The sequence below is a fragment of the Myodes glareolus genome, chromosome 4, assembly GCF_982192425.1.
Source record: "Myodes glareolus chromosome 4, mMyoGla1.1, whole genome shotgun sequence".
Classification (NCBI taxonomy): Eukaryota; Metazoa; Chordata; class Mammalia; order Rodentia; family Cricetidae; genus Myodes; species Myodes glareolus.
Window position 1 is genome coordinate 5,096,601 of NC_142029.1, and position 13,541 is coordinate 5,110,141.

At 40.1% G+C, this 13,541-nt stretch overlaps 1 protein-coding gene across 1 annotated transcript in view; it reads left to right on the forward strand.

The window, feature by feature from the left end:
• The window catches only part of Oxsr1 (oxidative stress responsive kinase 1), a 103,422-nt gene that overhangs the window by 60,235 nt on the left and 29,646 nt on the right, over positions 1-13,541 (forward strand). Inside the window, exons 5-8 of the mRNA XM_085689032.2 lie at positions 2,472-2,527; positions 6,228-6,337; positions 8,340-8,441; positions 10,453-10,586. Coding sequence (XP_085545158.1) covers positions 2,472-2,527; positions 6,228-6,337; positions 8,340-8,441; positions 10,453-10,586 — 402 coding nt within the window. The remainder of the gene's footprint in view (positions 1-2,471; positions 2,528-6,227; positions 6,338-8,339; positions 8,442-10,452; positions 10,587-13,541) is intronic.

Sequence of the window (13,541 nt, forward strand, 5' to 3'; positions counted from 1 at the left end):
ATTGAGGTGGAGCTTCCACCAGAGCATCCCAGACTCTTTGGGTGTATGGATGCTAGGGACTGGGATGGAGCTTCCCCCAGAACAGTTAGGTCATCTCAAACATAATTGGTTAAGCGAGCCTCAATTATGTTAGTATACTTTTAATTGTTTTTTATCTTTGAACATACTTGGATAAGTTTCAAGAGGGTTGCAGGAACTGTCCTTGAGACATTCTGGGGCCAACTCAGGCCTTGTTTGTGTATCTTTCCCTCCTTCCTGAATGTAATTTGTTGAAAAATGGCCCTGTGTTGGGAGAGATACCTGTTTGCTCCTCTCAGAGAACTGAAACTATTCAGTTGTAAAAGTGCCTTATGAAATACAAAAGCAGTATTATTTAAATGGGTAATACCTATGTATGACTTTTGCATTCAAACACCTTAAAATGGTAGATAGGAAAAAACTAATCTTCTCAATTCCAGCAGACTCTGTTGACACTGTGTATTTCCCTTTGATATGGTAAGATGAGAATGGCTCTTCTGTGATGTGAGAAATGCCATTCCATTAGAAGTGTATCATAGAGAACACTTGGCTGTTACCCTCCAAACTACCAAGGTCACTAAAAGCAAGATAGTCAGAGGCTGTCACTGTCAAGAGCCTAAGGAGACCTAGTAGCTAAACATAATTTGTTCTCCTGGGTGGCGTAGCACGAATTCTAACTGGTCTTAATAAAAATCCAGAGTCAGGTATTGGAGTAAATGCTGAAAGATCAGAGTGACAAAGGAGCAAGTCATAGCCACCTCAGACCTTGCCAGCCTCTCAGCCAAAAAGGAACCAAGCTCCTCTCTCCGCTCAGCCATACTATTTCCTGTTTCCTCTTCCCAGGTGCTGGGACTAAAGGTGTGTGCCACCACTGCCTGTCCTCTATGGCCAACTAGTGGCTTAGTTCGCACTCTGATCTCCAAACAAGCTTTATTCATTAGAGCACAAACAAAATACCACCACAGGGTGGGTAGAAAGGAAGGTTGGAGAAAACCTAAGGGACTCTGAATAGATGGTGTGTATGCGAAGGCTGCAGTAAAGAAACCTTCATGTCCACTCCATGACTGGGGGCTGGTTACTGTTGGTAACAGAGAACAGCCAGAGAGACAGAGACAGGCCAGGAAGGGAGAATAGCAAGAGTGGCAATTGTGAGAGTAGTGGGGATCTGGAACGCCCTGGGTACTGGCTTAGTGCAGAAGAAATCAGGGAGGTGAGAAGGGCCAGAGTCTAGTGTGGGGGCTTTGAGATGTGTGTAAAGTATGTGTGAAAAGGGACTGAGGGAGTCTGGAGGCCAGCATGGGCTTTGATGTGCAACCACAGGTGTATGTCAGTGGAAAGCCGCAAAATGACTCATTTTGGTGATTCTGAACCCATTTCACAAATTCCTCAGGAGTGCTGGCACTTGTCTAGCCACCAGAAATTCTTCAGTAGTCCAGCTTGAGTTTATTTCTGGTCATATACACTGCCTGAGACCTAGCACTGTGAGTTTAGCTGATGTTGTCTTAATCTGGGTTCATTAATTTTAACAAAAGTATCACACTGATGTAAAATGTTAATAATGATTATGTGGGAACTCCTGTATTTTCTTTTCAATTTTTATGTAAAGCATTTAAAATCCCAATGCTCTGGGATTAGTTAGTGTACTCTGGTTCAAAGAATATAACTTGTTGCCATTTTCTTATGATTCCTTTGAGAAGTATTTTATGCCAATATACGTGTGTGTGTGTAGCTATATAATATCACCTACTCTGTTTTTCTCCCCCTTGGTTTTTCCAAGACAGGTTTTCTCTGTATAGCCCTGACTGTCCTAGAATTCACTTTGTAGACCAGGCTAGTCTCAAATCCATGTGCCTCTGGGTCTGAAGTGCTGGAATTCAAGCTGTGTCCTACTAAATACACTTGGCATTATTTAGTTTTTAGATAATGAGCACGTGTTCCTGATTTACTAGTGTTGTTAGTGTGGGTGATAGTGAGAGTAGACCCGGCTCTGAACAGTTCTGCTGCGCGGTGTAAGTGCGCAATAGTATCTGTTTCCAGCCATGTGCTCATTATGTAATCAGGCAGAAAGTGAGAATGGAGGCTGAGGAAGAGAAGGAGCTGTTGTTCTGTAGCATGCAGTTTGTATAGACAGAAGTTACATTTCAGCAGTAAGAATTAGGTGAGGGTAGATGAGGGTTCCTTTCTTTGGCCATTACCATTCCAGTCAAGAATATTTAATGAGCTAAGGTTTCCTAGATACTATAAAAAGTTATGTTCCTTATTTAGAGTTTTCTTTTTAATGTTTGGGTTAAAGTATAAATGGCTAAAACTTTAAAAAATCACTTTTGGCTTTAATAATCTTTAATATAAAACAAAATTTTTGAATATTGCTAATGTTTTGTAAATAAAATAAGCAGTTGCTTAAATTGTGCTATTTAAAAAGCGAATGTCTGATGGTGTCTTTTTCCTTGAAGAGATGTGAAAGCTGGAAACATTCTTCTAGGAGAGGACGGCTCGGTGCAGATTGCAGGTAAACCTCACCAGACTCACTGTCCTGTTGTGCAGTGTGTGTGCCAAGCATGCATGCATGTGTGTGTTTTCCCATTGGTTGCTACTTTGCCTCAGAGACCTTTGTCCCTGCATCCTGAGTGCTCCGCTAAGTGTTCACCATGCCTGCCTAGCATTTGTGTGGGTGCTGGGGGTCCAGACTCAGGTCTTCATGCTTGTGTGCAGAGGACTTTACCCAATGGACCACCTTCCAGATCACAGAATTTCTTTTTAATTTCAAATAATAGCCAGCAGAACCACCTTGGTTGTCTTCTATGTTTTCTTGTTGTTTGATTCTGTTCCAAAGACATCTTTCTTTAAGTACCCTCTCAAGGTGGCATCCACTACTCAGGCATTTTCCTGGCCATTACTCCTTTTGGTTTTCCCACTCCTCACCTTCATTAGGGTCTTTTGACAGGAATAGGGGTTCTCACAGCATTCTGTGCTTTCATTGAAAAGAGAAGCAGTTAGAAATAGTCTGTGTTCAGGAATTACTCCTCTGTTGAGAGGTGATAGAAAGCAGCCTTTATCCAGGGTTGTGGTGGTCGGTTTGAATTGTCAACTTGACTCAACCTAGAGCTTGGGAAGAGGTTTCAGTGAGTAATTGTGTCTCTTAGATTGGTCTATGAATGTGTGTGAGGGATTGTCTTAACTAGACTAATTTAAGTAGTGTGACTCACCCTGAGCTTGGGTGAATAGGCCCATGTGCTAGCTGCTGGGCTGAATGGAAGGGGAGCCAGCTGAGCATCGGCATGCCTCTGCAAATGATGTCTTCCTGGTCTTGACTGATGTAGTGTGATAACTGCTTCATTGCCTGCCACCTCGACTTCTCTGAAGTATCAGTGAACTATAACCTAGAACTGTAAGCCGATTAACCCTTTCCTCTTGAGTGACTTTTCTCTCTTTCAAATCACAGCAATAGGAAGGGACTAAGACAAGCATGACATTTAGTCACTGCCATTTAGGAAGCAGCATGTATGAAGCGGGAGCATAGAGTAGGCAGATAAAGTTGGAGTTCATGTCCTCCCAGAGTTGGCTGTCCTGATCAAGTAGTTTTCTTTTGTTCGATCTCACACTGCTATGATAGTCAAATGAATCAAGACATTATCTTCAGTTTTTAAAAGATAATCTAGGTGAGTAACTTTATATCTTAAATGAGGGACTATTTTAACCAAGCCAAGTAAAACTCCAACATACAGTTGATTCTTTTAATGTTAACTTTTTTTTTTGTTAAAAGAGTAACAAGCACCTTTTCACTAAAGACAAGACATAGAGTAGGATAATTACAGCATGAATAATCTTAGAATGTATACCTAAGTGGTAAGGAAAAGCTACATGAAGTGGCATGTGTCTGGAACCTGAGATGAACTGCCTAGTTCATCTGTTCTAAACCCTAAGCTTCAGGCTTAGAGAGAGATTGTCTCAAAAATTAAGATGGACACACACACACACACACACACACACACAAAATTAAGATAGCAGTTGAGGACTATACCTAACATTTGTCTCCTGTCTCTATACAAACGTGTGTGCACACACACAAACACACAAAATACATGAATGTGGAAGAATGCATAGCAAAGTCATGAGCATCCAAACATAAATTGGTTATTAAGTTCCAAGTGATTGACTTGACCAAAACATCTGACAAAACCAGTTGTTGGGTGTGAAGCGGGAACAGAAACCCTTACACTGTGATAGGAGGAGTGTGAACTGGGATGGTGATTTTAGTACAGTGGAGGATGTGTAGGCAGACCTTAAACAATAGCTTCTTTTGTGTAGCTGGAGAAACTGGTCCTTTCATGGGCAACGGTGATCTTAGTCATTACAAATTTTAGATGTTCCTGATGCCCTTCACTAGCAGATGGTATAAATAAATTGTGGTTGATTCATACACCAGCATGATGAATGTTGATTCAACCATGGCCACCTACAGAATCACTAAGAAGTATGAAATTATAAAATGGGGTGATAGACTGCACATGAGTGCCTTTGCCTGGTTGTCTGTCCAGTGAGAAGAGCTCTGCTGCCTTCTACCCTTTCCCATACCATCCCATCTCCAGACTTGACCAACAATGTATCCCTAGCTAACTTAAAACAGCTTTGTTTTAGTTTTTTATTGTTTTATGAAATAGAAAATTTACCATTGCTAACCATTCTTAAGCGTGCAGTTCTGTGGCTGTAAGAAATGTTTTGTACCTAAAAATATAGCCCACAGATTCGTATATTTTGCTTTTGCATTGGTTCATCAGTGAACATTCAAATTGTGTCTTATTGCCTATTTTAAATAATATTGCTATAAACTGTATATAAATATCTCAACTCCTGTTTACATCCCCCCCCCCCCCGCCCCTTCTTGTTTTATGAAGCTCAGGCTAGCTTGAACTCCTGATTCTCCCCATCTTCTGTGCTGCACTGTAGCCACGTGTTACCATGTCTGGCCTATTTCTTTTGGGTATATGTTCATAAGTAGAACTGGTGTTAAGTATTTTCCTACAGGTTTAATGAATGCCAGTGCTCCCTGGCAGCCCCCAGGAAAACACGGCGAGGAAAAAGGAGAGACCGTGTGTTCATTCTTGGAGTGGGGAAGGCAGTGTAAATAGCCTGTGGAGTGGTCTTGACCCTCCACCAGACATTTTAGACCCCTTGTATATATGGATGCCAGGGGGCTGGGGTGAAGCCCCCAGCTAAACAGGTGGAGCATACAGTGATTTTACATTATCTTTTAAAAAAAATTGCCCTGTTTTACATAATTGTCCCCTTTTTTATTCCTGTCTGCATTTCATATAGATTTCAGTTTCTCGATATCCATAACAATACTAATATTCTATATTAGTATTTTTACTATGTAGCTAGCCCTGGCTAGCCTGGAATTCACTGTGTAGACCAGGTTGGCTTAGAACTCTTTTACCACAGAGATCAGCTTTCCCTGATGGGATTAAAACCATGCCTAGGTTTTTCTTTTTTGTTTTTTAAATTTTTCTATTAACCATCTAATGTCTGTCTCCTGGTTTTGATGATACTTGCCTATTAGCTATGTTGATTGTCTTTTCATGTTCATATTGTCCATTAGTCTTTTCCTGTTTTTTTAATACGATTTTTGTAAATCTCACTGTAGCCTGTATTGGTTTCTGACTCCTTAGTTCTGGGATGTAGGTATTCTTTATATATTCTGGATATTAATACTTTTGCAGTTTTGGTTTCAAATATATTCTTTGAACCTGTGGGTTTTATTTGAATTTGGTGGTTTCCTGGGTTTCAGTCCAGGGCTGACTAGACCTATTGATTGAATTCCTAACCCTAACCCTGAGGCAAGGCAGAATAGCAGCATGGTGAGAGGATGTGGGAGGAGGAAGCTATTTTTGACTATCAGGAAGCCAGAGCAGCAAGAAAGGTCCTGCCACAGCCATCTCTCTGGAGCAGGGCCCCATGTGCTCCCAGTAGGCCCAACCCTACACTACCTCCCCAAGTGCTGTTGGGTTCTGACTCTTCAGGGATTGTCCACACTTTCTCCCCAAGTGATGTCATATTCTGACTCTACAGGAGTCAACCTATTGATTATACAGAATTCTCAGGAGTTGCCACCTCTCAAAGCCTATCAGTTAACAACTAGCCTAAATTCCTGAGCCTGTGGGAACTACTTCTTCTTTAAACCATAACAAATGTTTTCTGTTCTGTTCCAGATTTTGGTGTGAGTGCTTTTTTAGCTACTGGCGGTGATATTACCAGAAATAAAGTGAGGAAAACATTTGTTGGCACCCCTTGCTGGATGGCCCCTGAAGTTATGGAGCAGGTACTGTGAGTTCTGTCTTTGAAACGGTTCAGGATTTAGTTAGGAAGCCTCAATAGTGTTTATATTTATTCGATATACAAGGTTGGCTGCATGAAATGTGTGTTTCTATTGATTGGTTAAGGGCTAGCTCTAAGGAAAGATAGTAGTATCTCAGTACAAAGCAAAAAATAAAGATTTTTACATAGGACACAAGAAACTCAAGACTGTACCATAGATAATTCAAGTAATAAAAGAATAAAATAATTTTTAAAAATATATTTAGTACAGACCAAATGAGCTTGTTGTTCAACTTATCGTTTCCTTGCTAGGGCAGGGCCCTTCTCCATTTCCCGTTGTGCATCAGACAGCCCCCACAGTCTCCTGTCATCTGTCTCAGCGTGTTACAGCTGACCCTACCCAGCGCTCATTTCTCAGCCTCTTTCCTTCCCGCTGGGTTAGACTGGTCGTGCTGTAACTGTCCACGTCTCCATTTTCCTTCTGCTCCTCAGGCTGTTCCTCTGCCTCTAGGCCGTCTCCTCCTTGTTGTGTAAGTTAGGGTTTCTCTGTGGAGCCCTGGCTGGCCTAGAACTTGATTTGTGGATCAAGCTGACCTCAGAGATCCTCCTGCCTCTAAAGGCATTCACCACCAAGCCTGGCTCTCTGTCCTCCCGAGTCTCCCAGTAGGATCTAGAGAACACATGTCATCCAAGTGCAGGTTGAAACTGGAGGATCATGAGGCTGTGGCCAGTCTGGGCTTTCTTCCTGGACACGTCTGAAAGAAAATATGGCATTGTTTGCTAGGGTCATTTTCTGGGTTCTTCTCTTCTTGAGTGTGTGTATTCATTCACTTGATGTTCTTATCAATGCTAGCACCTATAAAAGTGCTAGCACCTATAAAAGATTCCTAAATTATATGCAAACCAGCCTTCTTAAAACTACAAGTAACTTTAACACTGTATGGAAGCTTTTCATGAATGCCATAGATGTATTAGTACCCAGCCTGTAGAAGGGCACTGCAGGCCACACAGGGTTGTAAGAGATTCTATGCAGGAACAGAATGAACAAACACAGACTGTGGAGAAAGACTGGGGACAGGAGTAGGATATGGTAGGGGCTTTGCTTCTTCTCAGTTAAGCAGGGGCTTCCCTTGATCTGTTTGGTAGAGAAGCATGTTGAGATAGGGAATATTGTCCATGGAGAGAGCTCGCCTTTGCATCATTAGACCACACACATATTGACCACTGAATTTAAGTTTTGATGGTGGCAATATAAATGAGAAATTTGGCAGCCTATTCATACCAATGACATAAAAAAAAAATCCACAATCTCCTTACAGTGTTTTTTTTTCATTGTAGTAATAATGATAAAATACCTGGGTATTGTAGCATGTTACTCTAATCCCATCACTCTGGAGATTGATGGCCTGCCTAATGGGGTCTTGTCTTAAAACAAAACAAAAGAAAACCCCAGGAGGAGAGAGATAGGAAAGAAAGGAAATGAAAGGCAAGGAGGGGAAAAGACAAGGAAGAAAAGAAGCTAAAGCAATGTTACAGAGCACTTGGGAAGTAAAAGATAGGATTATGTAAAATCTTAGTTCCAATTTTGTCTTTTTTGTTTGTTTAGTTTTTGTTTTATAAATCGAGTATGCCTTCTGATTATACCATACTTAACGTTAGTTTCATATTTTTGTGTTTTATCATGAATATTTTCCATATCTGCTCATAGTTGACAATAACACCCTTTTAAGTGATTACTGTAGTTAACGTTTTCTGGTTTGAAGTCTATGGGCATGCTGTGGTAGTGCACCTTTACAGTCCTGGGACTTAGGCTGGGGCAGGAGGGTCAGAAATCAAGGCTAGCCTGGGCTGCACAGGGAGACCTCTCAACACCCCCCCACCCCAAAAAGTGCCAAAGCTTATAAACACTTTAATTTTCCATGGCATACTAGAAACTTTGGGAAAGTGTTTTAGTCTGGTTAAAGTAATAGTACACATTTCGCTCTCTGCCCCCTCCCCCCTTTTAGGTTCGAGGCTATGATTTTAAAGCTGATATCTGGAGTTTTGGAATCACAGCAATTGAACTTGCCACAGGGGCAGCTCCTTATCATAAATATCCACCAATGAAGGTGAGGCTCAAGTTTCAATTACTTTTCTGAAGACTATAGTTACTTTCATGGTTACTTTTCATCTCATGACTTAGCCAAGCCGTTTTTCATGTAAGACTCCTTAGGGTAGGATAACTATTAAAACATTTAGCATATGTTTCTAGCTTGATATTGTTCATGCTGGTTGTAATTCTAATTTATATATATATTTTTGATTCTTCTTTTCCCTGGACAGTACTTGATATTTTTTTCTTATTGTGTATAGTTTTGTATTAGGCTTAGATCTCTCTTATTTAGACAAAATGGAGAGGTGCTGTGCCAACTCCTTCAGCCAATAGCCTTTAAGATACTGGCCTACTTTGGACATGGTCTCATGTATTATAAATGCAGACATAAAGCGTGGGGGTGGGGCTCTTGGCTGCTGGATTTAGTTCCAGTTCCCAGTGCACACAGAGGACTGTGGATCGCTACTCTTTCTGTGTGTTTACCCCAAATAAATAAACCTTTGCTATACTCCATTCTGGGCTAGTGTGGACTCTTTTGTACACCAACATTTTTCAGAGCCTCCCCCCCCCCCCTTTAAATGTGCTTTGGTATTTTGCCTGCATGTGTGTCTGTGTGAAGGCATTGGGTTCCCTAGAACTGAAGTTACAGACAGAGGCACCATGTCGGTTCTGGGAATTGAATCCTGGCCCTCTGAAAGAGCACTCAGTGCTCCTAATTGCCGAGCTGTCTCTCCAAACCCTTTTTCTGAGCCTTTTATGTTTGCCAGTCATACTCATAGTTATTTATTTTCGTAGACTTTGTATGTGTGTTGTAGCAAAATATAATCTTTCCAATAAAATACCAGCATAGCCATTTTTACTCCGTGTTGTATAGGGATCAGATCCAGCATAAACCTTTTTGGATGTGCAGTTGAGTTACAGACATGTTCATGATGTGTTGCCTTCTCCCTCTCCAAACATTTTTTTCTTTGAGTTCAGAGCCTTTGAACTCTATTTCGTTATTCATAAAATATATACTGAGCTGATGAATTACAGTTGTCTTGCTGTACTGTGAACACAAGAACTGCATTTTCGTGTTTGTTGATCTCTCTGCTCATCTGCCTTTCATAGTCTCCGGTACAGAATAACTAAGACTCTCAGTGACTGCAGGGGAGGCAGGAAGAATGGGAACTAGTTGTCTGTAGCTTTGTTACTGAAACACAGTTGGTGATTTCTGTAATAGAAATTTCTGGAAGAAAAGGGGCCACACTATGTAAAGTCAAGGAAGAACAGGCCAAATAGTGAATGTGCTAACAAGACCACACATGTATTTGCTGTTATGTTTTTATTTTTACAGTAGATTGGCAGTAGAAGAATTAGGGCTGAAGACATGAAGAAATAAAGGATTTTAACTAAAGGATATAATGGCAATGTTGATAGTGGGTACTTGTGGGCAGGTTGGCTGGGAATCCATCATCTGTAGCTCTTAACTAATGTCCAGTACACTTGAAAACCTTGGGTTCTAAACAGCCAGTCTATTTCTTGTTCTACTTTGTGTTGAGCTCAGGGTCTCACACCTGCTCAGCAAGTACATATAATACATATATAATTCATATAATTCCTCGAGCTGTGTCTCTAACCCTTAAAATCCCCCCCTAGATGTTAATTCCTGTGTGTGTGTCTGTACCGTGTGTGCACTTTGAGAGACAAGAGGTCATTGTCAGATTTGCCCTCAGCCACTCTTCACCTTGTATTCTGTTTCTCCCTGGACCTGGGTCTTGACAGTATGGCTGGACTGGCTGGCCAGCAAGCCCAGGGGACCTCCCCTCCCCTAACTGGGACTGTAGGCCTGAACAACACCCGGCTTTTTATGTGAACACCGCAGGGTTGAGCGCATGTTCTTGTGCTTGAGCAGTAAGCGCTCTACCAGCCGAGCCGTCTCCAGCCCTAGACGTCAACTTCTAGGAAGTAAAGTATGTTTGTCTGTTGGGAAATTTTATCCATATTGAAAACTCCTTAGATGGTTTTACTGTATTGAAAAATTTTAGGTTTTGATGCTGACACTCCAGAATGATCCTCCCTCTTTGGAAACTGGCGTTCAAGATAAAGAAATGCTGAAAAAATATGGAAAATCATTTAGAAAAATGATTTCATTATGCCTTCAAAAGGATCCAGAAAAGAGGTAAAATATTAGATAAGTGTGATATGTCTGTTTGATACATCAACACTGTGGGAAGTCCTAAATTTTACATGCATATACACGGGATTATGTGTGTATCCTTAAAATGAATGAAATACAAACTTTGGAAACATTTATAAAGGCCATTTATAAAATTGGAAGGGCCTGAGTTGATTTCTGTGTTCTTTTAATTATATGGTATATCTAAGTTGTCCAGATATGTCTTAAAACTATGAAATTATATATTATGAATTCTGTATTAGTAAAATGCCATGTTAATGGAAAAGTTTTCTTTTTTCAAAAAAAAAAGAAAGAAAGAAAATGAAATTTATGCCTGGGCATTGCCGAAGCATGCCAAGGCATGTCTGTATGGGGTTGCATGGTCTTAGTTGATGAGGGCGGCTGCCCAGGTTTCTTTTCTTTTCTCAGCTTGCACTTAAATATAACTGCCATTTTACAGTTGATAACAAAAGAACTATCACGTAACAAATTTATATTTCATGACATTTATATTTTATTTATAGTTCAATAATTGTACTTTCTATGTTGGAAAGACTTTATTAGTAAACAAAATTTCAAATGATTTCCTTGTCAGCTGTAGACATATTCAGTGGTAAGCAGCAGGTTCTAAAATAAGAGTATTTAGTATGTGTGTTACTCTTGAACAGCGTTTGTAGGCGAGATCACTGAGTAGAACCTCCTATTTTTAGGGTCACTCAGACCTCTAATCTTAGAGGTAGAACTTGAGTCTGAGCTCATCATTTGTAATTTGGGGCTGCATCTCTACTGTGTCTTAGTTTCTGTTTTGTGTGTATACATCAGCTTCCCATATCCTCTCATGGATCCAAGTACTCTGATCAGATTATATCAGTACTCAGCATCATCACCCTTTTCTTGGCCCTCATTCCCGGAACAACACAATATAACAGCTGCTGACAACAGAATTGGCACGATAGCAGCTACTGTAGTTAAGCTAGAGGTGGTATAAAGTGTGGGAGGATTTTGTGGGTTCTACACAGATGTTGTAGAATTTAAATACAAGGGATTGAGCATCAGAGTTTTGGCAAAGGGAAACAATTTTCTGGAACCAGTTCTCCTGGGATACACGAGACTACTGTATATTCCACTATGTTTCTTAGTACTAAAAGTTGTTTAATTTCGTTTTCTCTAAATATTGTCAAAGGTAAAAGACTTTGACATCCTTGATAATGTGTCTAGTATATGTAATGGGGGGTTCAAAATTTACTGTTGGAAATATTGGAAAGGGTAAGAAAAACAGGCAGCAAAGTTCATGTGTATGTTTTTAGAATTTTTTTCTGTTTCTCATCAGTGGCTAAAATTGATAGGGAATACCTTTGTTTCCACCAAGTTATCTGACAAAAAGAACAAATTCCTTTGTTACAAATACGTAGAAGCAACAGATAAAAATCCATCAAACTTAAAGATTCTTAGGTGCCAGAAATAGTGAAGAATCCATAAATTACAAAGAATCCTGAACTAATCTGGTGGCCACCACCAGTGGAACACTATTCAATCTAGGATCCTACTAGGTTGGATTTCTTAATCTGGTGCTGACTTTCGGAATTGGGACTTTGATTCCACCTGATGGAGAGAGATCTTCAACTGAGTTCCTGTTTAGAGACAGAACTATCAGAAAACATTTTCCTTCTCCTTTTTTATGAATTATTTATTTTTAGTTTGTGTATGTGTGTGTGCACACGCGCGTTTGCCTCTATTTATATATGTACACTATATACACACAAGAAGCCTCCTTCCCTTCTTAATGAGATGATAAACAGAATAAAAACTGTCATTACCAAGAGGCAGCAGCATCTCTCCTCATTGTTCGACTTTTCTTCCTGCAGGTTGAGTCTGAATTTGTCCTTTCCACATTGAATGCATACTCCACACCTCGTAGGGCTTAAGCATTGAAATACAGTTGTCAGGCAGCTTCATCTGTGGCTGCAGGGGTCTTAGAAGTACACTCAGAGAAAACCTGCAAATCCAGATCTCATCTCCTGAGAGCAACATTCCCCTCAATGGAATTCAAACGAAGCACACATGGTGACACTGTACCATGGCAGACACGGTAGCATTAGTTCTTCAGGAAGTTTGGATAATGCAGTGGCAGCTGAAAAGATTATAAATCTTTAAATTTATTAAAATCAAATCAAAATCATAGGAAAAGTCTATGACTCTTTAGAACTTCAGAATGGAAAGATTCAATTAAAAATATAAAACAGTAGATTCCTCTTGTATGGGCTGGACTGTAATTTGCTCCTGATCGAATAAAGTGTGACGAAAGATCCACCAATTGATCAAGGTAACAGCACAATGAACCTCCAGAAGTGACCCATTGAGAAAGGCACACCGCCTGTGACGCCTTCTTCACCCAGTTCATAAGTGCCATTTATAACGAGGAAGCAGCAGAGAGCTCCAAACTGAGAAATACGCCATAGAATCTCTGACCTTATTTGTCAAAAGTATTAAGCAAAGAAAAAACTGAAAAACATGACTGATTTGAACACATTGGTTGGACATGGAGAATAGATGTGACAGGCTATGCCACGGGTGCTTTGACACAAAAGGGCCCCATAGGAAATTGAAGAAATGCAAATACAATGTGTAGTTTCTAGTCACAAAGATTGTACTAGTGTTAATAATTTGGTCAAGGAGCTAGTGAAGGATATGAAGGAATAGTGTGCTATGTCAAAACTATCTATATCTATCTATCTATCTATCTATCTGTCTATCTATCTATCTAAAAACAGCTCTGGGAAGTATAAAAATGTATTGCAGTTTGAAAACTAGAATTAAGATCAAATAACATAAAACGTAACCCTTTATAAACCCATTAAACATAAGAAATGAAAGAAAACAATAAACAACTATTGACTGATTAAGTACCAGGCACTGTCATAAACATTTAAAGCACCAGTGCCATCTCATTTAATTTTC